The following is a 27,906-nucleotide window of genomic DNA, read 5'->3' on the forward strand; positions in this document are numbered from 1 at the left end:
AGGACTAAGATCCCACAAGCCAGAAAAAGAAAAAAAATGTATCACTTTGATTTGAATGTAAAGGAGTTTGCTACAAGGGTGGATGTGGAAAATGACGTTAAGTAAAGAGGACATTGTGAAAACGAACTCTATCTGGCTTACATACTTATTTTTACAATTGATTTTTTTTTCTCCCTGAGGCAGTTCTGGAGCTTTAGGTTTATGGAATGTAACTACATTTATGTAATATATATTTTCGTTTTTGGTCATTGGTTCATAAATGATATATTGGTAATAGAATGTTTTACTTTTGCCAAATGTGTACAGTTTAAGGATCTGTACCTTTTCTTTTGGAGGGAAATTGGTTGGTACAGTTCTTAGGGCATATCTTGGCCATTGTAGCTTAGCAGTAAGTATTTATTGATTAAATGAATGCACTCAGCTGTTTAGTCCCGACCTTTCATGCAATACACAAAATATCTGAAGTACTAAGTAACTAAAATGGAGCATTGAAAATGTTTTTCTCCTCCAAGGGGAAAAAATCTTAATGGAATTTAACTGTTTTTATAAATTATGGACTTGATCCTTAAATGTTTTCTTCATGAGATTTAAAAAATGAAATTTTTGTAGCTAACATGGCCGTTTTTTTCTTTTGCAGGTATGGCCTCACAAGTCTTGGTCTACCCACCGTATATTTATCAAACTCAGTCAAGTGCCTTTTGTAGTGTGAAGAAACTCAAAGTAGAGCCAAGCAGTTGTGTATTCCAGGAAAGAAACTATCCACGGACCTATGTGAATGGTAGAAACGTTGGAAATTCTCATCCTCCCACGAAGGGTAGTGCTTTTCAGACAAAGATACCATTTAACAGACCTCGAGGACACAACCTTTCATTGCAGACAAGTGCTGTTGTTTTAAAAAGCACTGCGGGTGCTACAAAGGTTATAGCAGCTCAGGCGCAGCAAACTCAAGTGGAGGCACCTCAGATTGGGGCGTGGCGACACAGGTTGAATTTCCTAGAAGGCCCCCAGCGATGTGGATTGAAGCGCAAGAGTGAGGAGTTGGATAATCATAGCGCAATGCAGATTGTGGATGAGTTGTCCATACTTCCTGCAATGTTGCAAACCAACATGGGAAATCCAGTGACAGTTGTGACAGCTACCACAGGAACAAAACAGAATTGTACCACTGGAGAAGGTGACTATCAGTTAGTACAGCATGAAGTCTTATGCTCCATGAAAAATACTTATGAAGTCCTTGATTTTCTTGGTCGAGGCACTTTTGGCCAGGTAGTCAAATGCTGGAAAAGAGGGACAAATGAAATTGTAGCAATCAAAATTTTGAAGAACCACCCTTCTTATGCACGTCAAGGTCAGATAGAAGTGAGCATATTAGCAAGGCTCAGTACTGAAAATGCTGATGAATATAACTTTGTACGAGCTTATGAATGCTTTCAGCACCGTAACCATACTTGTTTAGTCTTTGAGATGCTGGAACAAAACTTGTATGACTTTCTGAAACAAAATAAGTTCAGTCCTCTGCCACTAAAAGTAATTCGACCCATTCTTCAGCAAGTGGCCACTGCACTGAAAAAATTGAAAAGTCTTGGTTTAATTCACGCAGACCTCAAACCAGAGAATATTATGTTGGTGGATCCTGTTCGACAGCCATATAGGGTTAAAGTAATAGACTTTGGGTCTGCCAGTCACGTATCAAAGACTGTTTGTTCAACATATCTGCAATCTCGGTACTACAGGTAGGTGACAACTATTTTTTGGTTATTTGTTAAATGTTGAATTTTTGCTGAATGAAATAATTTTGTGTGTGTATGTGGTGAAAAAGACTGCTTCGGATAAATAGAGATCAAGATAAGTTCAGTTTAGGCTTGAGGTTTTAAAAATCTAGGCATACATAAAAAGGAACGAAATTGAGTTATTTGTGGTGAGGTGGATGGACCTAGAGACCATCATACAGAGTAAAGTAAGTCAGAAAGAGAAAAACAAATACCGTATGCTAACACATATATATGGAATCTAAAAAAAACAGAAGGTTCTGAAGAACCTAGGGGCAGGACAGGAATAAAGACACAGACGTAGAGAATGGACTTGAAGACACAGGTGGGGAAAGGGGAGCTGGGATGAAGTGAGAGAGTGGCATGGACATTTTTCACTACCAGATGTAAAATAGATAGCTAGTGGGAAGCAGCCGCATAGCACAGGGAGATCAGCTCGTGACCACCTAGAGGGGTGGGATAGGGAGGGTGGGAGGGAGACGCAAGAGGGAGGGGATATGGGGATATATGTGTATGTATAGCTGATTCACTTTGTTGTACAGTAAAAACTAACACAACATTATGAAGCAATTATACTCCAAAAACGATGTAAAGAAAACCCCCCAAAACACAAGAGAAGGCAGGAAAAGAAACAAAGGACAGAGGGAACAAGTGAACTCATACTAAAAAGAAAAAAATTTAGGCATAAGATCTGCTCAAGCAGAATAGAAATTGCTACTGCAAAGTTCTGTGCTAAAGACATTGGTTATTTTTATTGTTAATAGAGGACCTGAAGGAATAATAGGTGATCAGTGATAATTAAACAGAAGTCTAAATATTGAGAAAGGGTTTATAGTAATTTTTGTACATATCTTTGGGCACTTTTCAGCACTTAAGAGAGCTAGCTTTTTAATGACACATCTGATGTAACTGAACATTTAGAAAAGTTATAAAAATTCAGATTAGTGATTTTAAGATTTAAACACACTTCCGCGGCTGCCACAAATGTTCAGGCCACTTTTTCATAACAAGTTTTAGTATGGTCTTTCCATATATGCTTTAGGTAAATGTTGTTTTGGTGTTGGTGCTATGGGTGGAATTTGAAGAAGAAAATAATTTCTGTGTACTACAGCCTGGAGTACAATAGATGGTCTTGAAGGTAGCTAATGATTACTATGATTCAAAATATTGTCTTTAGTTTGTAAATGTTTTTGAATTCATAGTATTTTTTTTTAAATTTATTTTTGGCTGCGTTGGGTCTTCGTTGCTGTGCGCAGGCTTTCTCTAGTTGCGATGAGTGGGGGCTACTCTTCATTGCAGTGCATGAGCTTCCCATTGCGGTGGCTTCTCTCGTTGGCGGAGCACGGGCTCTAGGCCTGCGCGCTCAGCAGTTGTGGCTCACGGGCTCTAGAGTGCAGTCTCAGTAGTTGTGGCACACGGGCTTAGTTGCTCGGCGGCATGTGGGATCTTCCCGGACCAGGGCTGGAACCTGTGTCCCCTGCATTGGCAGGTGGATTCTTAACCACTGCACCACCAGGGAGGTCCCTGAATTCATAGTCTTATAATTTTGGGAAATTCTTTTCATTTCAGCCTAAATGAGTTTATGATCTTGGTGTATTCTGGAGCCCCACGAGCCCCAGCACAGTGGGCAGGTACAGGATCTGCCAATATTGGCCATTATTAATAAGTTAGTAAATAGATGAACACATGCAGTTTATTGTTGGAAATTGTTAGAACATGAGGATTATATATTTAGGCCCAACACGGGGTAGTTATTTTCTGGTATTGCATCTGCCTTTGTACTATACCTGTCACCCTGATTAGCTTCTTGCAAATATATGCCTTAGTACCCAGGACAAGATAAAGCAGAAATTAGCTACTACAAAAATCAGCTCCAAACATATGTTCTACCATTAATAGTTTATCAGAAGGAAACCCAAATTTATGTCACTTGGTGATAATTAAGTTTACTAAAATATATGTTAGAAATTAGGAATATAGCCTAATTTACCCTTTATATTCCTGATGTTATAATTTTTAGTATTAGAGTGCTAGATACTGTTCTTAAAACCTTTTTTTTTATTTAAAAAATTTTATTAAAATATTTGTTTTTAATTTATTTTTATTTTTTGGCTGTGTTGGGTCTTTGTTGCTGTGTGCAGGCTTTTCTCTAGTTGAGGCGAGCGGGGGCTGCTCTTCGCTGCGGTGTGTGGGCTTCTTGTTGAGGTGGCTTCTCTTGTTGCGGAGCGTGGACTCTAGGCACGTGGGCTTTAGTAGTTGGCAGCATGTGGGCTCAGTAGTTGCGTATGCGTGCCCTAGAGTGCGTGGGTTTCAGTAGTTGTGCCGTGCGGGCTCAGTAGTTGTGGCTCTTGGGCTCTAGAGTGCAGGCTCAGTAGTTGTGCCACATGGGCTTAGTTGCTCGCAGCATGTGGGGTCTTCCCGGACCAGGGATTGAACCCGTGTTCCCTGCATTGGCAGGCGGATTGTTAACCACTGTGCCACCAGGGAAGTCCCTTAAAACCTTTTAGATGGTTTAAAAGGTATTGTAGTGTGGCACTGTAGTGAGTCTTAATTGACATCTCCTGTAATTAGATTTATTTGATCCTCTGTACTCTTGACAATTTTTTTTCAATTTAATGTAACACAAGATTAGCTTTTAGTTAATATTTTTCTGGAAAAGTTATTTTAATATCTGATTTAACAGCATGAGAGGAATGGCGTTGTTTCCCTCTTGCCTTTGTATTCTGTGGATTCTGTCTTAGGAGCTTTTAGAAGTCAGCTAGCATATTATATAAACCCCCAGGCTCCAGCTGCTTGGGCTCTATTTTTAGTTCACTTGTTAGTAAATGACTTCATTATATTTGGGTCCTGCATTATTTGGCATATCAGATTTAGTTATGTGTGATACCTAGACTCCTTTTCTTTATTTGAAATCTTTTGGATGAGAGTAAAAAAGAGCTTTATTTTTTATACTTGAGATGATCTGTTTGTTAAATGTTTCAAGAGAGTAAAGGAAATCCTTTAAAAAGCAGTCTAAGACACTAAATATTTTATGATATTGGTTTTTAGCATTAGGTCTTTGCACAAATATTAGCCTCTTTTGGGAATAGAAAAATAAGCTATGAATAACTGCTAAGTACAACTAGTAGTTTCTAATTTGTTTTTATACATACATTTCAAGTAAATAATTTACCTGAATTTCAGAAGCTATACAGTTGCTAAATTACAGGTTCTGTGTTTAGATAAAAAAAAAATGAGGCTCTTATTTGTAAAAACAGTACTTGGTGTTTCTTGGATAAAAAAATTTAAAAATGGAGTTTATGTCAGTTGGATGAAGAGTTCGAAGAGTTTATAAATATTATGGTAGATTGGTGAAAATGTAATGTAGCCCTAAATCAGCTAGTGTTTTTTAAAAAAATTATTTTATTTCATTTATTTTTGGCTGCATTGGGTCTTTGTTGCTGTGCACGGACTTTCTCTAGTTGTGGCGAGCGGGGGCTACTCTTCGTTGCGGTGTGTAGGCTTCTCATTGCAGTGGCTTCTCTTGTTGTGGAGCATGGGCTCTAGGCACACGGGCTTCAGTAGTTGTGGCACGTGGGCTCAGTAGTTGTGGCTCGTGGGCTCTAGAGCGCAGGCTCAGTAGTTGTGGCACACAGGCTTAGTTGCTCCACGGCATGTGGGATCTTCCCGGACCAGGGCTTGAACCCGTGTCCCCTGCATTGGCAGGAGGATTCTTAACCACTGCGCCACCAGGGAAGTCGTCAGCTAGTGTTTTAATGTCTAGTATAATTTTGCATAAAAATAGCAGGTAATCATTATTTTTCAGTATTTGTACTTTTTATTTGGAGCTTTGTCAATTCTGCCTTAGTTTTTTTAAAAAATATTTATTTGTTTATCTATTTAAGGCTGCATTGGGTCCTTTTTTTGAATTTTATTTAATTTTTTAATACAGCAGGTTCTTATTAGTTATCCATTTTATACATATTAGTGTATATATTGTCAATCCCAATCTCCCAATTCATCACACTGCATTGGGTCTTAGTTGCGGCATGTGGGATTTTTCGTTGCAGTGCATGGGCTTCTCTCTAGTTGTGGTGCGTGGGCTCAGTAGTTGCAGCGTGCAGGCTCCAGAGTGTGCAGGCTCAGTATTTGTGGTGCATGGGCTTTCTAGTTGTGGCATGCAGGCTCCAGGGCGTGTGGGCTCTGTAGTTGTGGTGCAGAGGCTCAGTAGTTGCAGCACAGGCTTAGTTGCCCCACGCGGGCTTAGTTGCCCCATGGCATGTGGGATCTTAGTTCCGTGACCAGGGATTGAACCCAGTCCCGTGCATTGGAAAGCAGATTCTCAACCACTGGACCACCAGGGAAGTCCCTCTGCCTTAGTTTTTGTTATAAACCTGATTAGGCAATAAGCAGAGGTGTCTCATACTTGATTTTTTTTAAACTCTTTGTTTAAAATAGATTGTATTTAAAAAATGAGGGACTTCCCTGGTAGTGCAGTGGTTAAGAATCTGCCTGCCAATGCAGGGGACACGGGTTCGAGCCCTGGTCCAGGAAGATCCCACATGCTGCGGAGCAACTAAGCCCGTGTGCCACAACTACTGAGTTTGCGCTCTAGAGCCTGAGAGCCACAGCTACTGAGTCCATGTGCCACAGCTACCGAAGCCAGTGCGCTCTAGGGCCTGTGCTCCGCAACAAGAGAAGCCACCTCAATGAGAAGCCCGTGTACCGCAATGAAGAGTAGCCCCCACTCGCTGCAACTAGAGAAAGCCCGTGTGGAGCAACGAAGACCCAACACAGCTAAAAAATAAATAAAATAAAAAAAGAAAAAAAATTTTTTTCAAATTGCTAAAAAAAAAAAAAAAAAAAAGAAAGCAGGAAGTGAAACTTACCAAATTAAATATTTTTGAGCTAATCACAGTGGGAATACACATAGCCCAGGTTCCAAAGTAAACGATTTGCATTTAAACACAGATTCATGTGTTATTCTATTTTTTTGAACTGTGCAACACAGAAGCATAGTAGGGATATCTTAAAATAGACAGCGGATTGTGGCCAGAAATTGTTGACTACTATAGATGGTGAGGCTGTCTAGCTCTTGTAGTGATATAAGCCAGAAGTACATGCTAAGGGCATTGATTTGCTCAAGGTCAGCATGTTCTAAATTCAGCTGCTTGAGTATGGTTTCTGTCAAGAACACGTAGGGCTCTTGAATGCATAAAAGGTTTTAGCAGCAGAAGGTGCTGTATTTATGAGGTGTGGTGGCAACATTCAGGTCATAAATATCTTTTTCTTCTTTTTTAAATATAGAATTTTAGCCTGTGGTTCTGAGTCATTTCAGAGCATAGAGACAGGAAAGTGGGCTGGAAATTAACCTGTATAGCGGTTGTATTCTTTGCTACTTATTTTTAGCGTTAGTTGTTGTTGAAGTAAATGCTGCTCTTTTCCATGTGACAGTTGACAAAGAGATATGTAATGGTAAAAAACAATTCAAGCTTATCAGTTTTGGTTTAGGGCATTCCCAACCCCTCATGCCTTTTTAGACCCTGAAGTATCAAAGACAAAGTTCCTGTAACAAAGTTAAGGCACACAGAATGACCCATAAAAAAATAACTAGTATTTTATATAGGGTACTTTATAATAACAGAAGATTGTGTATGTATACTGCATCCTTTTTTCAGGTGCTTCTACATATAATTCCTAGTTTGTTCCTCATGTCTCAATCTCTGTGTTCTTAGATAGATGCTTGGTGGAATTCCTATTTAAGAAATAGAAAACTGAGGCTTATACAGTTCGCACAGGTCCAAGTTTACAATGCAAGATTAACACAATTTTTGTTGAGCCCTTTTTGTGTGCTGGCATTGTGCTAGGTGCTAGGGATACAGATAAAACATGGTTTCATCATTTAATGGAGGAGAAAAATAGTTTGTGTCAAGAAGTTCTAGGGTAGAAGTGTGTGCAGGGTGCTGTGGGAACCCAGAGGAGAGCCCTTAGCCTAATGTGAGGGTTCAGAGTGGGTGTCTGGGGGAATGTTGACCCTTGACTTGAATGAGACTTGAAAGTAGAGAAGGAGTTAGTATTGACTAGACTTTTTTTGGTTTGTTTTTGGCTTGCGGGATTAAACCCGGGCCACGGCCCCCGTGAAAGCGCCAAGTCCTAACCACTGGACCTCCAGGGAATTCCCAGGATTGGCTAGTCTTAAGGAGTGTTCTCTCACAAACTCACCCTTACCTTAGAGCTCAGTATTGGCTGAAATTGCTGGCAGCTTCTTCTCTGTATCATAAAAGTTGTTTTTGCTTAGGAATCTTTAATTAGACAAATAAAAAGTTGTCAACTGGGTTTAGTTTTAACAGAAGTCTTTTTTGTTTGTTTTTGGGTTTTTTTGCGGTACGCGGGCCTCTCACTGTTGTGGCCTCTCCTGTTGCGGAGCACAGGCTCCGGACGCACAGGCTCAGCGGCCATGGCTCACGGGCCCAGCCGCTCTGCGGCATGTAGGATCTTCCCGGACTGGGGCACGAACCCGTGTCCCCTGCATCGGCAGGCGGACTCTCAACCACTGCGCCACCCGGGAAGCCCTTAACAGAAGTTTTAACAGAAGATTCCAAAAGTCTATAATGAAGTGGTTTTCAGTGTCATATATTGTGGTCACAGACATAGATTACTTTACTACTATATCAGGCCTTCAAATAAAAATTTTGACAGAGCTCTTAAAGTTTTTTTTTTTTTTTGAAAACACCTTTATTGAGCTATAAATCACATGCTATGAATTTTACCCATTTAAAGTGTACAATTCATTGTCTTTTAGTGTATTCATAGTTGTGCATCATCACCACAATTTTAGAATATTTTCCTTACCCCTCAAGAACCCCGATCCCTGCTCCCCAACACTCTTTAGCCATCTTTCCACAATCTTCCCATCTCTAGCCCTAGGCAACAAAAAATCTACTTTCTGTCTCTACAGATTTGCATTTTACAAACATCTCATGAATGTAATCATACAGTACATTGTCTTTTTTAACTGGCTTTTTTCCACTTAGTGTAATGTTTTCAAAATTCATCTATGTTGTAGCATGTATCAACACTTCACATTTTTTGTTGTTGTTGCCAAATAATTCCATTGTATAGATATACCACATTTTATCTATCCATTCATCAGTTGATGGAGACCTCAGTGAAAAGATATGTGAATAGAAAACTGTAATATAGCCCCATGATTAAGTCTGTCATTCAGAATATTTAGTGCCTATAAAGTGTAAAATATTGTGCTGGGTGCTGGTTACACATTGAGGAGCAAAAATATAGACCCCACCATTATGATGTTTACAATCTAATATGTAGATAACCAAAAAGTAATGGGAAAAGGACAGGGAGAGAGACTAACAGGATACTTACTTTTTTTTGTTTTATCTTGTTTTTTAACTTTTTACTTTGTAATAATTTTAGACATAAGAAAGGTACAAAAATAGTGCAAAGAATTGTATGCAGATTCTCCAAGTATAAGCATTTTACCACCCTAGTTTTATCACTCATTCTTCTTTTCTTTCCCTTCCTTCCCTCCCTTCCTCCCCTCCCCCTCCCTTCCTCCCCTCCCCCTCCCTTCCTCCCCTCCGTCTCCCCCTCCCTCCCCCTCCCCTCCCTCCCTCCCCTCCCCTCCCTCCCTCCCCCTCCCTCCCTCCCCTCTCCCTCCCTCCCTCCATCCCTTCCTCCCTCCCTCTCCTCCTCCCTCCCTTCCTCCCTCCCTTCCTTCCCTCCTCCCTCCCTCCCTTCCCTCCTCCCTCCCTTCCTCCCTTCCTCCCTCCCTCCCTCCCTCCCTCCCTCCCTTCTTCATTGCTGTGCGAGGGCTTCCTCTAGTTGCAGTGGCAAGCGGGGGCTACTCTTCATTGTGGTGCATGGGCTTCTCATTGCGGTGGCTTCTCTTGTTGTGGAGCACGGGCTCTAGGCATGCAGGCTTCAGTAGTTGTGGCACGCAGGCTCAGTAGTTGTGACTTACAGGCTCTAGAGTGCAGGCTCAGTAATGGTGGCACACAGGCTTAGTTGCTCCGCAGCATGTGGGATCTTCCCGGACCAGGGCTCAAACCCGTGTCCCCTGCATTGGCAGGTGGATTCTTAACCACTGTGCCACCAGGGAAGCCCGTATCACTCATTCTTTTTCTGTGTGTGTGCACATACAGATACATAGGTATATTTTTTCTGTTGTTACAGTGGTTGAGAGCAAGTTTTAGATGTAAAGCCCCTTTACCTCTAAATAATTATATGTAAGAGAATGTCCTTATGTTTAGGAATACGCAGTATTCTTAAACTTAAGGACATTCTCTTGCATAACCCCAGTGCAATAATCAGAATCATCATTGGCTAACATCAGTATTATTGATTTGATGAACTGTTTGAACTGCTCAGTACTATTTGATTTGAGGAAATGAAAATCACTTTAGTACTAGTAACTTATTTATAGACTTAATTCAGATTTTGCCAGTTGTCTTACTGTTGACTTTTTTCTTGCCCAGAATTCAAGTTTACACATTGCAATATATATATATACAGTGGTGTACTACTCAGCCATAAAAAAGACTGAAACTTTGCTATTGCAACAACACGGATGTACTTAGAGGGTATAATGCTAAGTGAAATAAGTCAGACAGAGAAAGACAATACTGTATGATAACACTTATTTATATGTGAAATCTAAAAAATTAAACTAGTGAATATAACAAAAAGGAAACAGATATAGAGAACAAACTGGTCATTACCATTGGGGAGATGGGTTGGGGGAGGGGCAAGATAAGGGTAGGGGGTTAAGAGGAACAAACTGTTATGTATAAAATAAAGATACAGCAATATATTGTAGAACACAGGGAATATAGCCAGTAGTTTATAATAAGTATAAATTGAATGTAACCTTTAAAAATTGTGAATCACTATGTTATACACCTGTACATACTATTGTATATCAACTATATCTCAATGTAGAAAAAAAATCACACATTGCATTATTTGCCACATATATCTCTCTAGTGTCCTCTTATCTGGATTAGCTCCTTATTTTCTTTGCCTTTCATGATCCTGACACTTTTCAAGAGTACTGGCCAGTTATTTTGTAGAACTTCCTTAGTTTGGGTTTGTCTGATGTTTTCATGTTACGTGTTTTACCTTACAGAAGTGATGTTTTGTTCTCACATATCGGGAGGCACATGTTGTCAATTCGTCCCATTACTAGTAATGTTAACTTTGATCACTTGACTGAGGTGGTGACTGCCAGATTTTTCTACTATAAGGTTTTTTTCTTTGTGATTAATAAGTATCTTGTGGAGAGGTACTTTGAGACTATTCATATATACTGTTTCTCATCTTATTTTCATAGACCAATTTTAGCATCCATTGATGAATATGGCCTTTAACAGTTATTAAGTGTGGGGTTGCAAAATGATGATTTTCTAACTTTATCATTATCATTCCTCTGTGTAAGGAATTCTCCTGTAAGGAAGAGCTTTCCTTCACTCTGTTTGTTGTTGTATAGACTTATAGATTCATATTCAGTGGGTTATAATCTATTCCTTGTCATTTGTTTTACTGCACAATTGTCCTACACTGTCTAGTAAGAAGAGCCTTTTTAAGCTTGCTCCTGTATCCCTTCAACATGGCCCTGTCCTTCCTTGAGAGCTTACTTGCTGACAGCACAAGATGTTCCAGGCTTACTTTGTACTTTTCCTGCTCAATGCTTGGTATTGGCCATTTTTCTAAGGACCATTGGTTCCTGTTATTGGAGATAATGGTATTTAGGAAACAAGATCTGGATGCTAGTCCCAGATGTGCTCATTGGTACTAGGGTGTTACTGCTTTTAGGTCCTTTGAGTGGCAAAGCTAGAAGATATATATGTGTGTGTGTGTGTGTGTGTGTGTGTGTGTGTGTGTGTGTATGTAATTCTGTATCTATCTGTTTATATATTAAAACGATGATTTCATACTGATATGTTTAGTTCTGACACCTCAGAGTGCATTCTGTCCTCTTCCTTTATTTATGATCTCTTCTCTGACATGAAGAAACTTGGCTCTCATTATCCACAATGTTACTTCTTTGCTCAATTCTAGAATACACTTCAAGTAGTTTTGGAATTGCTAACCCATACCACTGCTAATTTACTAGCCGGAGTATGTATTTATTTATAGTTGTTTTATTCTTTAGCCTTAGACTTGGAGGATGTATTCAAAGTACTGGGTTCCAAAGTTACTTAGGTTAGTTCTTCCTCAACTCCCCTTTCCCCCATCTTCAATGTGATTGTTATTTATTTGAAATATAATTAAGTTCATTTCATTGTATTCCATTTTGGGTCCTTTATATCCTTGTTTATTTGACTATTTGAAACATTAACATAGTTCTGAAAATCAGAGCAGTATTAAAATGTTATCTCAGAAGTGTCATGCCCCCTCTTCCGTGACTCCCCCTCATTCTTTCTACCTCATTCCTACCCAACTCCTTTTGGTAATCATAATCATTGGTTTTTTACTTTATTCTCTCTCTGTGTGTGTGTGTGTGTGTGTGTGTGTGTGTGTGTGTGTGTGTTTGGCAGTGGGTGCAAGTAAGCAGATAAATGTCTCAGTTCCCCTTTTATAAGAAAGATAACTTACTGTAGATACCTGTTTGTGCTTGGCTATTTTCCCTTAACAGTGTTTCCTGGAAATCGCTTCATGTCAGTTCACAGAGATCTTTCTCATTCTGTTTTGCTGCTTAATAGCACTTTATGGTGTGTATTACCATAGTTTATTTAGCCATTTTTCTTTTTTCTTTTTTTTTTTTTTGGCTGCACCACACGACTTGTGGGATCCTAGTTCCCCAATCAGGGATTGAACCTGGGCCCTCAGCAGTGAGAGCACAGAGTCCTAACCACTGGACTTCCAGGGAATTCCTAACCATTTTTCTAACTATTGTGTATCCCAATTACAAACAATTGCAAAGAATAACTCTGTACATATGTATTTTTGTCTTGTTGGAGTTGCATCTTCAAGGTAAATTTCCAGAAGTGGAATTAGTCAAAAGGTAAATACATGCGTAGTTTTGTTAAATATTGCCAAATTCTTTTCAGTAAGGACTGTATAAATTTGCATTCTAATCAACAATGTATGATAGTGCCTGCTTCTATATTGCCTTGCCAACAGAATATGTTGTCATTCTTTTAAAATTTTGCCAAGCGTGGTATATTTGTGATATTAATTTGCATGTGTCTTATGAGTGAAGTTAAATATCTCATGTTTAAGGATCATTTTAAAATTATAGGGTGTGTGTGTGTATGTGTGTGTATGTTTGTGAGTTGCCTATTCATATCTTTTGCCCATTTTTCTATCAAGCATTTGGTCCTTTGTCCCTCAGATTTTAAGATTTCTTTATATATGAGGGATATTAGCTCTTTATGTATGATATATGTTGCCCTTTTTAAAAATTTTGTTTTCATTTTTTATGTTTTTTGCCTTGTGAAAATTTTGTGTGTGTGTGTGTGGTCAATTTCATCAATCTTTTATTGCTTCTGGATTTTAAATCATAGTTAGAAAGCCTTTTTCGTACACCAAGTTTAAAGAGGCATTTGTCCTCTTTTCTTCTAGTACTTATTGAGATAGTTTTTTAGCATTTAGATCTCTAATCCATTTCGGGTTTATTCTTGTAATTGGTGTGAGGTGTGGATCTAATGTTCTTTTTCCAAATAGCTAATCAGTTGTAGGGACCTACTTTAGATTGAGTGGACAGGGAAAAAGCTCTAAGGACATGATATATTAAACTAAGATCTGATGGGAGCCTGCCATCCACGGTGGTTGGAATGAGAGACCTAGACAGAGGAAAGAGCACATGTGAAGGCTCTGAGATTAGAAAGAGCTTGGTTAGGTAAAGAATCTGAAAGCCTGCCAATGAGACTTCGGCCTGTTGGAGTGGGTATAGTAGTAGAGGTGTGACTTGAGGTTGGAGGGTAGCCACAGTATGGTTTATGTCTTTATCTCTCTGGCTGCTCTTTCAAGGGGGAAGGGGACAAGAATGAAAGTAGGAGTATAAAAACCATTAGGAAGGAGGCATTAAAGTAATCAATCCACAGAGAAGAGGTGGTGCCAGTGGAAAGAAATCGATAGATTTGAGATACGTTTTAGTATTAATGTGTCTATTTTGTTTTTTACTAGAATTAATTTTTTTCCCTTGAGGAGATAGATGCTTTGTTATGGTTGATATTTGTTGACTTAAATTGTGTGTGAGTTTAGACAAACACCTGACTTCCATGGCCTCAGCTTTCTCATTTGTCAAATAGGAATGTCATTATGATTCAGAGTATATTTCTATATATATACACTTAACCTGGAAAGCTCTACTAGACATGACTGCCTGAATCAGAGGAAGTGAAATAATAGCCTTTAAAAATTTTTAAGCTAAATCATGACATTTTGCTTTTAAATTTAAGTTACTTTAGGCTGTTTTTATAATTCCCCCAAATCAGTGGTTATTGTTTATCCCCTAGAAATGACTACTTTTTCTTATCATATATTAAGAAAAATATTTAAACAAAAACAGTGTCACAGAATACATTGTTTTGCAATTTGCTTTTGGTTAACTGTATATCTTTGGACTTTTTTTTTCAATATAAGTTTCTGTAGAGTAATCTTACTCTATGAAACTATTTAAATAGAAATTTCATATGTGACCTCCATTTAAATACTAATTGAACACATCAACTGTAAAGAGACAGTTATAAGGCAGTAGAGAAAAATGGGATGTCAGACGATATTAAGGAATTACTGAATTTTTTAATGTGAGAATTGTGGTTATTAAAGTACCTTTGAGGTATTGTTTTAAAAAATTTTCTGGGACTTCCCCCATGGTCCAGTGATAAAGAATCCATCTTCCAATGCAGGGGACGCAGGTTTGATCCCTGGTCGGGGAACTAAGATCCCACATGCTGCAGGGCACCTAAGGCTGCATGCCACAACTACTGAGCCCTTGCGCCTCAACGAGAGAGCCCACGTGCTGCAAACTACAGAGCCCACGCGCTCTGGAGCCTGCGTGCCACAACTAGAGAGAACAAACAAACAAACAAAAGCCCAGCATGCCACAACTAGAGAGAAGCCCGTGCAACGCAACAAAGATTCCTGCGTGTTACAGCTAATACCCAACACAGCCCTCCTGCCCCCCTGAAAAAGTTAATTTTTTAAAAATTTATTTTTTCCCTGCCCCATGCAGCATGTGGGTTCCTAGTTCCCCAACCAGGGACCAAACCCGAATGGTCCCCGATTCAGGGACCTGAATTGGGAGCTCGGAGTCTTAACCACTGGACTGCCAGGGAAGTCCCCTGTTGAAGTATTTATAAATGTAATATACCTGGGATTTTCCAACTACCACCTAGTGGGTAGCCATTATAATTTTAGAGTCTTTTTGTTGATGCACTGGTAATTTTTGAAGCTGGGTGATTGGTAGATGGTGGTTCAACTGTACGTATTTGAAATTTTCTATAATAAAAAGTAAATAAATGCAATTAGGTCTTAAACACTTTCAAATTAAATGCCAAAAATAGTTATCATAGTTCTTAATATCCATGGAATATACTGGTAGTTTCCTAGAGAGTGGATTTTTTTTTTTTTCTTTTGCGGTACGCGGGCCTCTCACTGTTGTGGCCTCTCCCGTTGCGGAGCACAGCACAGGCTCCGGACGAACAGGCTCAGCGGCCATGGCTCACGGGCCTAGCCGCTCTGCGGCATGTGGGATCTTCCCCGACCGGGGCATGAACCCGTGTCCCCTGCATTGGCAGGCGGACTCTCAACCACTGCGCCACCAGGGAAGCCCTAGAGTGTGGCTATAATCAAAAGCAGAGTTTTGGGTGTGGGGGAGGGATATAAACTTCAAAGTGTAAGATTCAAAATGTTTGATTAAATAGAATTGAAATTTGATCTTTTATGTCTTTACCTTGCTAAACTTTTTTTTGGTGGCTGCATCAGGTCTTTGTTGCTGTACACTGGCTTTCTCTAGTTGCGGTGAGCGGGGACTACTCTTTGTTGTGGTGAGTGGGCTTCTCATTGCGGTGGCTTCTCTTGTTGTGGAGCACAGGGTCTAGGTGCATGGGCCTCAGTAGTTGTGGCTCGCGGGCTCCAGAGCGCACAGGCTCAGCAGTTGTGGCACACGGGCCCAGCTGCTCCGTGGCATGGGGAATCCTCCCGGACCAGGGCTCAAACCCGTGTTCCCTGCATTAGCAGGTGGATTCCTAACCACTGCACCACTAGGGAAGCCCACCTTGCTAAACTTTCATGAAGCTTTTTGATGATAATATTTTAGTTGCAACTGTGACTAAGTTCCTTTAGTTTCACGATTGAGTGATTTAAGTCACTTTAAATACTTTCAGATCAACGTGACTAGCTAAGACACTTTCTGAATTTTAGTTAACTCCTCTTTTTTCTTTTTACTTAGATTTAGACAATTTTCAATTTCTAATAGGTGAAAAATAGAAATCTTGATTATTGATGGGAATTAAAAAAACCTTTTACAGTTTGTTTTAGAATTATTTACTGAATTATAATTTGAGATACATTAATATTTAGGAAGGAATGTTAAACATAATTATTCTAAAAATTGCTACATAATTTTAGACCACTTTTGTACTTAGCTAACCCCTTTCTTTATGTATTTCACTCTGAAAAATTTTGTCCATACTGCTACCTACATATTAGAAAAACAAACTGATATCTGTGCTATATCATCTTGAGCTAACAATTTGGTGGCCAAAATTATTTTTAATATGGAAATTATTTTTCATTTTTTATTGTGAAAAAACACATAGTATTTACTGTCTTAACCACTTTTAAGCATGTAGTTCAGTGGTGTTAATAAGTATGTTCAAGTTGGCGTGAAATGGATTTCTAGAACTTTTTCATCTTGCGTATCTGAAACTCTGTACTCATTAAACAACACCACCCCTTTTCTCCCTCTCCCCAGCCCCGGTAACTATCATTCTACTTTTTCTACTTTCTGTTTCTATGAGTTTGACTATTTGAAATATCTCATGTAAGCAGAATCATACAGTCCTTGTCTTTTTGTGACTGGTGTATTTCACCTAGCATAATGTCCTCAAGTTTCATCCATGTTGTAGCGTGTGACAGGATTTCCTTCCTTTTTAAGGCTGAATATATTTTATTGTATGCATATACCATATTTTGTTTATCCATTTCTTCCATCTGTGGACATTTGGGTTACTTCCATTTACCCTCCTCCCCTTTTGCCTCCTCCTTTCGTTTTTGCCATCCTAATGGGTATGAGGTGATATCCCATGGTGGTTTTGATTTGCATTTCTTTAACTAGTGATGTTGAACACTTTTTCATGTGCATATTGGCCATTTGATATCATCTTTGGAGAAATGTCTATTCTTTTGTCCATTTAAAAACTTCCTTGTTGGGCTTCCCTGGTGGCGCAGTGGTTGAGAGTCTGCCTGCCGATGCAGGGGACACCGGTTCGTGCCCCGGTCCGGGAAGATCCCACATGCCGCGGAGTGGCTGGGCCCGTGAGCCGTGGCCGCTGAGCCTGCGCATCTGGAGCTTGTGCTCCGCAACAGGAGAGGTCGCAACAGGAGAGGTCGTAACAGTGAGAGGCCCGCGTACTGCAAAAACAAACAAACTTGTTATTTGTTGTTGAATTGTAGGAATTCTTTATATATTCTGGTTATTAACCCTTTATCAGATATATTATTTGCAAATATTTTCTCCCATTCTGTAGGTTGACTTTCCACTCTGTGTCCTTTGATGTACAAAATTTTTAAGTCTGATGTAGTGCTATTTGTCTGTTTTTGATTTTGTTGCTTGTGCTTTTGGTGTCATAGCAAAAAAATCATTGCTAAACCCAGTGTCCTGAAGTTTTCCTCCTTGATTTCTTCTAAGAGCTCTGTAGTTTCAGGACTTAGGGTTTAGCTCCTTAATCCATTTTGAGTTAATTTTGGTATATAGTGAGTATAAGGATCCAATTTCATTTTTTTTTGCATTTGGATATCAAGTTTTTCAACATCGTTTGTTGAAGAGACTGTCCTTTCCCCATTGAGTGGTCTTGGTACCCTTATAGAAGATCATTTGATCATATGCTTGAGGGTTTATTTCTGGGCTCTATATTCTATTCCTTTGGCCTATTTTTCTGTGTTTATACCAGTACCGCGTGATCTGATTACCATAGCTTTTGTAATAAGTTTTGAAATCAGGAAGTGTGAACCCTCCAACTTTGTTCTTTTTCAGAGATGAATATTTGGGGTCCCTTGAACTGTTTTTATTTATATCATCATTTTCCCCCAAATTTGAAGTCGCATTGAGAATTTTTTTATTGATGTATAATTGACACATATTATATTAGTTCCAGGTGTACAACATAATGGTTCAATATTTGTATATATTGTGAAATGATCACCACAATAAGTCTAGTTAACATCTGTCCCCATACATAGTTATAAAAATACATATTGAGAATCTCAATGTTAAAACTACCTTTAATATATGTCAGAATTTAAGAATGTAGATTGACCAGTGGGTATAGTCAATACATAATGCATTTTGTCTATGTTAACATTTTGATTCATCTTTCCTTTTCAGCTTTATAGTGCAATTTACCCTCAGAGCATCCCTTGCCTAGTAATACTTTCTGAACATGCTGTGTACTTTTCACTCCTATTCCTTTGTCTAGGCCTGAATATCCTTCTCTGTTCTTCCTAAGAAAATTGTATTCATCCTTCAAGGCTTAACTTAGATGTTACCTCCTGGATGGTCTTTTCCTGAACTACCCTGTAGTCATTCCTTCTGAGCTATATTTAGCATAGTAGGGTATTTATATGTGGAATAGGCACTCACTGAGCCTCAATTAGGAAATACTTACTCTTATTGTGAATTACTGGAACATAGACTCACAATTTTAAAGTTGGAAGAGACTTTTGATATCTTCTTATACAATCCCCTACCCATACATGCATAACTTTTAATAGTATCCTAACACATTTATTTGTCCAACCTCACCCTGAACTCTTTTCAGTAATCACAGGAGACTTCCCTTTTAAAACTAGGTCCTGCTTATACCCATGGGTACTTAAGGTGTGTGGGAGTATTTCATATAGTGGGATAAATATAATAGATCTTTTTGTGATGTCACTTTTTTGTGGTCTTAAATTTTAAGAAATAAATACTTTTTTTGGGTAATTATAGGTATATTATAGAAACAGATACAGAAGTTCATAGACCTCTTTTAGATGTCTAGACTGTTCTGAGGCCGTGAGTTTATTCTTCTCTATGTAGTCTTTTAAGTTTATATTGAGGGAAAATTTTTTTGGGAATTACATGAAGTAGGTCTCTTTGTTTTCAGGCATCTTTCATTGTTAAAAAAATTTCCCCTTTGGTAACTAGAATTCTAACGTAGCCTCACCCCCAGTTACATAAAGTAACTGATTCTGCTAACCATAAGAAACTTGGTTAACAAGTGGATTAGATACATGTATTTTATCTGAGGAACATAAATACATCTCAGTTTAAAATCCTGAACTAAGGCTTCCCTGGTGGTGCAGTGGTTAAGAATCCATCTGCCAATGCATGGGACATGGGTTTGAGCCCTGGTCTGGGAAGATCCAACATGCCACAGAGCAACTAAGCCCGTACGCCATGACTACTGAGCCTGTGTACCACAACTACTGAAGCCCGTGCACCTAGAGCCCGTGCTCCACAACAAGAGAAGCCACTACAGTGAGAAGCCTGCGCACTGCAGCGGAGAGTAGCCCCCACTCGCCACAACTAGGGAAAGCCTGTGTGCAGCAAGGGAGACCCAACATAGCCAGAAATAAATAAGTAAGTAAATTTATTAAAAAAAAAAAAAAAAAGAGAATCCACTTGCCAGTGCAGGGGACACGGGTTTGAGCCCTGGTCCGGGAAGATCCCACACGCTGCAGAGCAGCTGGGCCTGTGCGCCACAACTACTGAGCCTGCGCTCTAGAGCCTGTGAGCCACAACTCCTGAACCCGCATGCCACAACTACTGAACTACTGAAGCCCACGCACCTAGAGCCTGTGCTCTGCAACAAGAGAAGCCACCGCAATGAGAAGCCTGTGCACTGCAACAAAGAGTAGCCCCTGCTCGCCACAACTAGAGAAAGCCCCTGTGTAGCAACGAAGACCCAATTTAGAACAAAGTGTATTAGTATCTTGCTTAGAGGATTGTCCTTGGGCTGTCTGTGCCAAGGGACTATAGTTTCGATAAGGTTTAAGTACCTAAGGTTAAGTACCTAACTAAACTACTTTAAGAGAGAAAAGAGAATACAACTACTTTGACTTGTACTAAATTCTGTCCATTTGGAAACAGCTTTGGAATTAGTCTAGATATTCTAAGTATTAAATACTGTAAAGGTTATTTAAGACCCCCTTCAGTTCTATGTGCCTAGGCACTTGTAACTTCTAATTTCATTTCTTCCCAATTTTCTTCTTACTTCCCTTCATCCTTCCTGAAATGAAAAATAATATGGCATTTCCCATATAATCATTTCCTGTATTTTGAAGAGTCCATACTTTATTCTCCCTAATAAACTCTTCTAAGATAATCCCTTACTTAATTCTTTTATATAATGACAAGTCAGTGCTTATGATTTCACAAATGATTTCAGTAATAACGAAAAAGAACCAATGTGAAAAATATCATAGGATTTGGGTAGAACTAGCAGACTGGGAATTCTGAATTTTAATCCTAATTCTAGTACTGATTTACTTAGTATATGTGACTTGTGAGGAGGCTACTTAACTTTATATATTTGCCCATTAATGGTTTAAAGCTGTATTATGATCCTCTTGCTGTATAGGTGTGATGTTAAGTTATAAGACAACAGTACATAAATGCTAAGTAATACTAGTATGGCGTAGGACAAAATCATTTTTTAAAAGCTTGGTCACAAAGTGAGTTTGTTAATTCTGTTGATTTTAGATGTAAAATACGTAATAAATGTAATGCCATATGAATGGCTAATCAGTAATTTTATGTCAGATTGGAATGACTGTATTCTAGAATTGAATATAGTAGTTATATAGAAATAGAAATAACTAACAGTATAACAGGTTAAAAAGAAAACTTTCGTGATGGTTTTTAAAATTAAGTTGAATAAAAGCCTTTAATTTCTAAGGTTATCAGTTTTTTCCCTTGTGCTATATATAGCTTTGTTTCAAAGGTGTATATAGTGTCATGAATGTACTGTAATAGAATGTAATGATGTCATGGATTAGATGTCAGTCCTGACCCCACACACCTCAGAATGCATGTGCCTGTTTGTTTCTGAGTCTTCAGCATTTTCCCATGAATGGAATTCAGCACCCTGGATGTTATTAACAGAGTGCCTGCTGCCACGGAAGAGTGCCAGTTCAGTGGCCAGTGAATAATTTAGTCATCAGTTGGTGTGGCAAGATTGTATTACTTAGGAGAGAATTTAATATGTGCTAAACTTTGACATTAAAAAGAACAAATGTGTGTGTGTGTGTGTGTGTGTGTGTGTGTGTGTGTGTGTTTGATAGAACAGTGAATTACAAAAAGTTTTGAATATATTTATCTAAAACCAGTGTACTAATTAAAATTTATTTGATTTAATGTTTTTAGAATTATAATAGTTATGGATGCTCACTGTCAGAAAAAAATTCAATAATACAGAAGGCTAAGAAGCAAAACAGAAACAGTTTTCCCCTTTATTGTGACTCTGCTTTATAATTTTTATAATATGTTTTATTCTTTAAACAGTTCTCTATGATGTACATTTCATTTGTTTTCTGGTAATGCTACTGGGAACCTTCTGGAAGTCCTTGGACACATGAAGGTACATTTCCACAACATTTCTAGAAGGAGGATTGTTGGGTCAAAGGATATGTACGTTGTGCTGCTGGGCACTGCCAATTTCCTTTCAGAAATGTTGTACCATTCCAGTGCACAGTCTTACTAATAACGTGTGAACGTGTCCTTTTCCTCACATTCTTGTCATCACCAAGGGTATTTGTTTTTTCAAATTGATGGCTGTAAATAGGCAAAAAGCAAAATCATTTAAATTTTATCTTCACTCTTCACTACATTTTAAAAAGTTTTACATCTGTCTTCTCTGTCATACGTTGAACTGGTAGATACTCTTTTATGTGGGGAATGAGAATGTAAAAGTAAACAGAGTTCATATAAAAGCAGCATTTATTGACTGCTTAGTACCAGCCACTGTGCCAGAAACTTTTCATAATTACCCTTTACCCTTACAGCAACCATGATAAGTGGTAGTACTGTCTTTTTTTGACAAATGGGGAATTTGAGATTCAGCTACGTTAAGCAACTTGCCCAGTGGTACACAGCTAATTGCAGAGCTGTGATTTGAGCTCAGTTCAGTCTATCCATTTTACCATGCTCCTTCTTCAGAGATTTCCCCTCATCTTCCTGAAACTCCTCTGCTGAAGGACACCGATGACTGGTTTGTTAATCACCAAATTTGGTAGATTTTTTTTTTTTTGAAGTCCACATCTGGCTGGACCTCTGTCTTTCACTGCTGTTAGTGCTTTATTTTATTGAAATGTTCTGTACTGGTTTCCTAAACACTATACCCTTAGATCCTTCTTTCACTTCTCTGACAAACTTTCTTGTTCTTTTTTTCACCTCTTAAATGAGTACATTCTTCAGGGTTCAGTTTCGGCCCCTTTCTCATTCAATGTAGTTCCCTCTTGGAGATCTTACTGTCTCCCATGACTTCAGTTTGTTTGCTTAATATGGTAAATTTTCAAATACCTTCTTGTAGCCCTGCTCTCCCTTTGAACACCTAGTCTGTTGCCAGTTATCTCCTTGGGCAGTCTCTGGATGTTACTAACTCATGTTCAAATGATTCATCTTTCTCCCAAAGTTTTCTCATCCTCCCATATTACATATCAAAATTATTAAAGGAATCATTTCCTTTGTTATTTAGTGTTGGCTGTTTCTGTGCTATATATCTAATCATTGTATGACCAGATCCTATTGATTTTACCTCTGAAATATCCTCATATGTAAATTTTGCCATGCTCTTCTCACCGCCTTGTTCTGGTCTGGCCTTCTGTACTAGATTAGTAATTGATTTTTTAACCTATAGTGTCTGCCTCTTACTCTTCTTATCCTGCATTGTTAGAGGTGTGTTATGGATTGGTTTGAGAGATCACAGATGTGTGCACACACAGATATATTAGAAGACTTTTTTTTTTTTTTAACTACTTTGCTCTTTTTTACCCCTTCAGTTCTGATCAGCAAATGTCACAAACTAATGACCTTTTGGAAACCTAATTGTGGTGGCATCAAGATTATAGCATGCCTTTGTCCTTGAAATAGTTGTATACAATTGGAAAAGGCTGATAAAGTAATCAAGAAAAGGGATTAGAATACTTAAAAATGTGTGGGTAAAATGTTGTACTTAGGAAGCATTTGGTAACTTTCAATAGTTTTTATCATATACCGCCTGATAACACGAACCCTGTGTATCTGTTATGTCAGGAGTCTCTCTGTGGTAAGGAGCTGTTTCATATTGTAGCAAAATGCTCCCTGGCATTATAAAACAAATGTGGATTTTTCCCTTTCCTTCCTGTAAGGCTAAGTTAATCATCAACAGCTCCTAAAGATAAAAATATTTGTATTAAGGATGTTGGATGTACAAGGAAATAGTTAGAGGTGGAAACAGCTACATAAACATTTAGTCCAACTTACTTTATAGAAGAGACTAGTGAAATGCAATATACCTAAGTGAGATTTGGCATATCAACATTTATAAATAACTCTTTTATATGTATGTAATAGGGGTATATTTATAGATTTTGAGTAGTAACAAAGTAATAATAAATTATTCTTTGAATCTAAGGATATAGCTTCTCTGTAAGTGGGAAAACATAATGGAAGAAACTGACAATCAGTGACTGCAAAAGTCATCTGGAAACAGGATATCATTTTCAAACAAAATACTTTTAGAAGTATTTAGAAGGAATAAACTCATTGAATAAACTCATTTGAGTAATATGATGGTAAAGCTACATAACATGACAGAAATGTATTTGAATCTTTTAAAGATTTTATTTACTCTGAATTGCTTTTCATTAATATGTAAGTCCTTCAGAGAGACTAATATGTCATTGAATTAGTGACAAGATTCTAAACACGACATAGTATTTTGGATATGATGATATTCCTTTTTTTAGGGCTTATAAGAAAACTTTATCCTTTTTAGTGGTTCATATGAGACATTAAATACAAACTGTTCAAAGAAGGATAGAATTTAAGTAAAAAAACAAATGAAACATACTTATGTCTGGTGCTAAATAATGCCACGTTATTTATTCACAGGTTCATAATTTCAGCTCTGCCACTTATTGTGTCCCTTAAAGCAAGTTGTTTAACCTTTCTGAACCTCAGTTTACTCATATGTAAAATAATATTAGCTACTTCAAAGGTCCTTATGAAGGTTAAACTCCATAATGCATGTAAAACAATACAGTCCTGGGACATTTTATAAGTAGAAGCTACTTTAAAAAAAGAAGTGGTATGGTTTAAAGGAAATTAATAATGGTAGCAAGATGATAAGGAGTCTCCCATAATTATTATCTGGTGGCCTACATTAGGTATATATTCTGCTTTATTCTTTGAAGTAGAAACTGTGAAATCTTAGAAAAAGTAGTTAAAAAAAAAGAAAAAGTAATTGAATTTGTGTTAATATTGGTTAATACAGACATTTCGGGAGGAGGGGTGAACTTACGCTGACGTATAAGATACAGTACACAAATTTTAAGTTTACAGCTTAATAAATTACCAGTGTGAACTGACCCATATAGCCACTACCCAAGTCAAGTTTATTGACTGTTTGGCTGTTCTAGTTTGTGAAGTTTCTTTTGCCTAATTTTCTTTTTTTTATAAATTTATTTGTTTATTTACTTTTGGCTGTGTTGGGTCTTCGTTGCTGCGCACAGTCTTTTCTCTAGTTGTGGCGAGCGGGGGCTACTCTTCGTTGCAGTGCGCGGACTTCTCATTGCGGTGGCTTCTCTTGTTGCAGAGCACATGCTCTAGGTGTGTGGGCTTCAGTAGTTGTGGCACGTGGGCTCAGTAGTTGTAGCTTGCGGGTTCTAGAGCGCAGGCTTAGTAGTTGTAGCGCACGGGCTTAGTTGCTCCGCAGCATGTGGGATCTTCCTGGACCAGGGCTGGAACCCATGTCTCCTGCATTGGCAGGCGGATTCTTAACCACTGTGCCACCAGGGAAGCCCTTGCCTAATTTTCTATTTGCTTGGCTTTCTTATTGTTCATTTGTGGTTTGTAAAGTATATATTCTTTATATGAAACTTTTAGGAGAAAAATGACTTCTTCCATTCTGTGGTTTGCTTTTCACTCTCTTAAGGCTGCCTTGGGTGAGTATGTGGACTCTTTTAATACATAATACTCTTATTTTAAAATAGTTTTATTTCTCAAAAATTTCCTTTATAATTAACACCGTTTGTGTCCTATTTAAGAGATCTTCATGTATTCTAAGTTCACTAAGATTTTTTTCTACTTGTTTTCTTTTAAAACTTTTATTGTTTTACTTTTCACATTTAGCTCTGCCGTTTTGGGGGGGTTGAGTTTTGTGTATAGTATGAGCTAGGGATTAATGTATGTTTTTCTCCACATGGATATCCCTTACCTGAGCACCGCTTATTATTCCACTACATGGAAGGGACAATTTTGTCACAAACCAGGTGACCTTATATGTGTGGATCTGTTTTTGGATTCTTTGTTCTGTTCTATTCATTTGTCTATTCTTATACCAGTATCACAGTGTCATTACCATGATCCATAGTATGAGTCCTTTTGCTTATTCTTCAAAGGATTGTTTCTGGATTGGATTGGATTTGGATTGGATTGGATCTGGATTGGATTTCTAGATGAATTCTAGAATGTGTCAGTTCTACAAAAAATACTTTTATTTTTGAAGTGTATATATATATATATATATATATATATATATATATATATATATATATATATATATTTACCCCTGGGAATGCTTGGGGAGTTATTTTCCTTCAGCACTTTAAAAGATGTTATAGTCTGATGTCCATTATTTCTATAGAAAATTGGCTGCTTTGATGATGGTATGTTCTTCTTTCCCTTCTGGGTACATTTAAGGTTTTTTCTTTGGTTTAAGCAGTTGACTATGGTGTGTGTGTATGTGTTTGTGTGAGTGAAATTCTGCTTGGCCTTATTTAAATCCCCTCCCTCCCCCGTATTTTACTGTGAAACTTTTCAAACTTAGAAATAATTTGAAAGGATATACAGTGAACATGCATATACTCACCACCTGGATTCTACAATTAAGATTTTGCTATATTGGCTTTATCACAGATATCCCTCTATCCATTTGTCATTCCATCTTTATGTCATGAGGCAATTCAAAGTAAGTTACAGACATCAGCGCACTGTACCATTAAGCACTTAGGCATGCCTCTCATAAAATAGCTCAGTATTTATTTATGATTCTTTGTTTGGAAGTACATGCTATATACAGTAAAATGCACAAATCTTAAGCACTATTCCAGTGAGTTTTCACAAATGCATACACCTGTGTAACCCAAATTCCTATCGAGATATAGAACATTACCATCACCCTAGAAAGTTCCCTCATATCTGTCCCTCCATCTCGGCCCTTTCATTCGTATCTACTGATCTAAGTTTTTTCATGACAAATTAGTTTTTCTGTTCTAGAACTTCATGTCAGTGGAACATACCTTTTGTCTAAGATTTATATCTCTCAACATGAGGATTTTGTGATTTATTGGTATTTTTGCTTGTTTCAGTAGATCATTTCTTCTTACTGATGAGTAATTTTTCTGGCACAAGATTTCCAGGCCTACCTTATACTTTTCCCCACTCAGTTCTGGAATCAGCCATTTCTCCAAGGGGCCTTAGTTCCTTTTAGTATGGGAATGGTATTTAAGAAATCAAGAATTTGTTTTTTTAACAAGCAGATTCCAGGTCTTTTTGCCGAAACTTTCTATCATTTCATTCATTCTCTTGAACTTTTTTTTATCATTATTTTAAAGTCCCTGTTATTATTTCAATAACTAGGTAACTGTGAGGCTGCCTCTATTGATTTTTCCTCCTTTTGTTTCTTTGCATTTGATTATAGTTCCTGTTGCCTGGTATCTTTTTGTTTGTTTGCTTGTTTGTTTCTTTAGCACTGGACCTTGGGTATTAAGTGCTAGATAGCGTCACTCCTGTGGTATTCCTGCTGAATAGATAACCTGAACCTTCTCGTGAGGAAACATTAACTAAACACAAATTGAGGGAAATTCTACAAAATAACTGGTTTGTATTCTTCAAAAATGACAGTATCATGAGAACCATCAAAATGCTGAGGAGCGCATTCAGTATTTTCTCCTTATATTGTTGTCTACTCTGAGAAATAAGTATGAGGAAGTTTCACTGTAATTGAGTAAAATTTGCTTTTGGCATTTATTTTGATGATTAAGTTAGGATTCTATGGATGCTGAATTGATATAAAAGGAGAGGATAGGTATCATATCCGAGAGTATCTTTCGCCTTTAAGGCATTGCATTCTTGTCTAAAATGGAAAATTGGCTGATTTGAGAATAAAATGTAATTGAGTATGCAACCACGTGAAGAATAAATTTTATTTTGGGGGAAAAAAATGTTGTGGAGCTCTTCCAGATAAGAGGAACTAAAGACACATGGGTCTGGGAGTTACTTATTTTTAAGAATTGTTTATTGTAAAAGATGGCATTATTGAGACAATTGGCAAAATCTGAATAGTAGTATCACATTAATATTGATTTCCTGGTTTTGACAAATACGCTATGTAACTATGTAAGAGGCTCCCCTTGTTTTTAGGAAGTAAACACTGAATGAAGTATTTCAGGGTAAAGGGATACAGCGTCTGCATCTTAACTGTCAGATGATTCATAAAAATCATATTTGTGTGTGTATATAAAAGAGGATAATACAAATGTGGTAAAATGTTAACATTTGGGAAATCTGGTTAAGGGTGTGTAAGAATTCTTAGTTTAGTTTTGTAACTTTTCTATAAATCTACAAGTATGTCAACATAAAATGTTATAAGGAGGGGCTTCCCTGGTGGCACAGTGGTTGAGAGTCCGCCTGCTGATGCAGGGGACACGGGTTCGTGCCCTG

At 38.0% G+C, this 27,906-nt stretch overlaps 1 protein-coding gene across 2 annotated transcripts in view; it reads left to right on the forward strand.

The window, feature by feature from the left end:
• The first annotated feature begins 639 nt into the window (after window positions 1-639).
• The window catches only part of HIPK3 (homeodomain interacting protein kinase 3), a 65,440-nt gene continuing 38,173 nt past the window's right edge, over window positions 640-27,906 (forward strand). For both annotated transcript variants that reach the window (XM_065881289.1, XM_065881290.1), the window contains exon 1: window positions 640-1,733. In XM_065881289.1, coding sequence (XP_065737361.1) covers window positions 640-1,733 — 1,094 coding nt within the window. The remainder of the gene's footprint in view (window positions 1,734-27,906) is intronic.

Source organism: Phocoena phocoena, chromosome 8 (assembly GCF_963924675.1).
Source record: "Phocoena phocoena chromosome 8, mPhoPho1.1, whole genome shotgun sequence".
Lineage (NCBI taxonomy): Eukaryota > Metazoa > Chordata > Mammalia > Artiodactyla > Phocoenidae > Phocoena > Phocoena phocoena.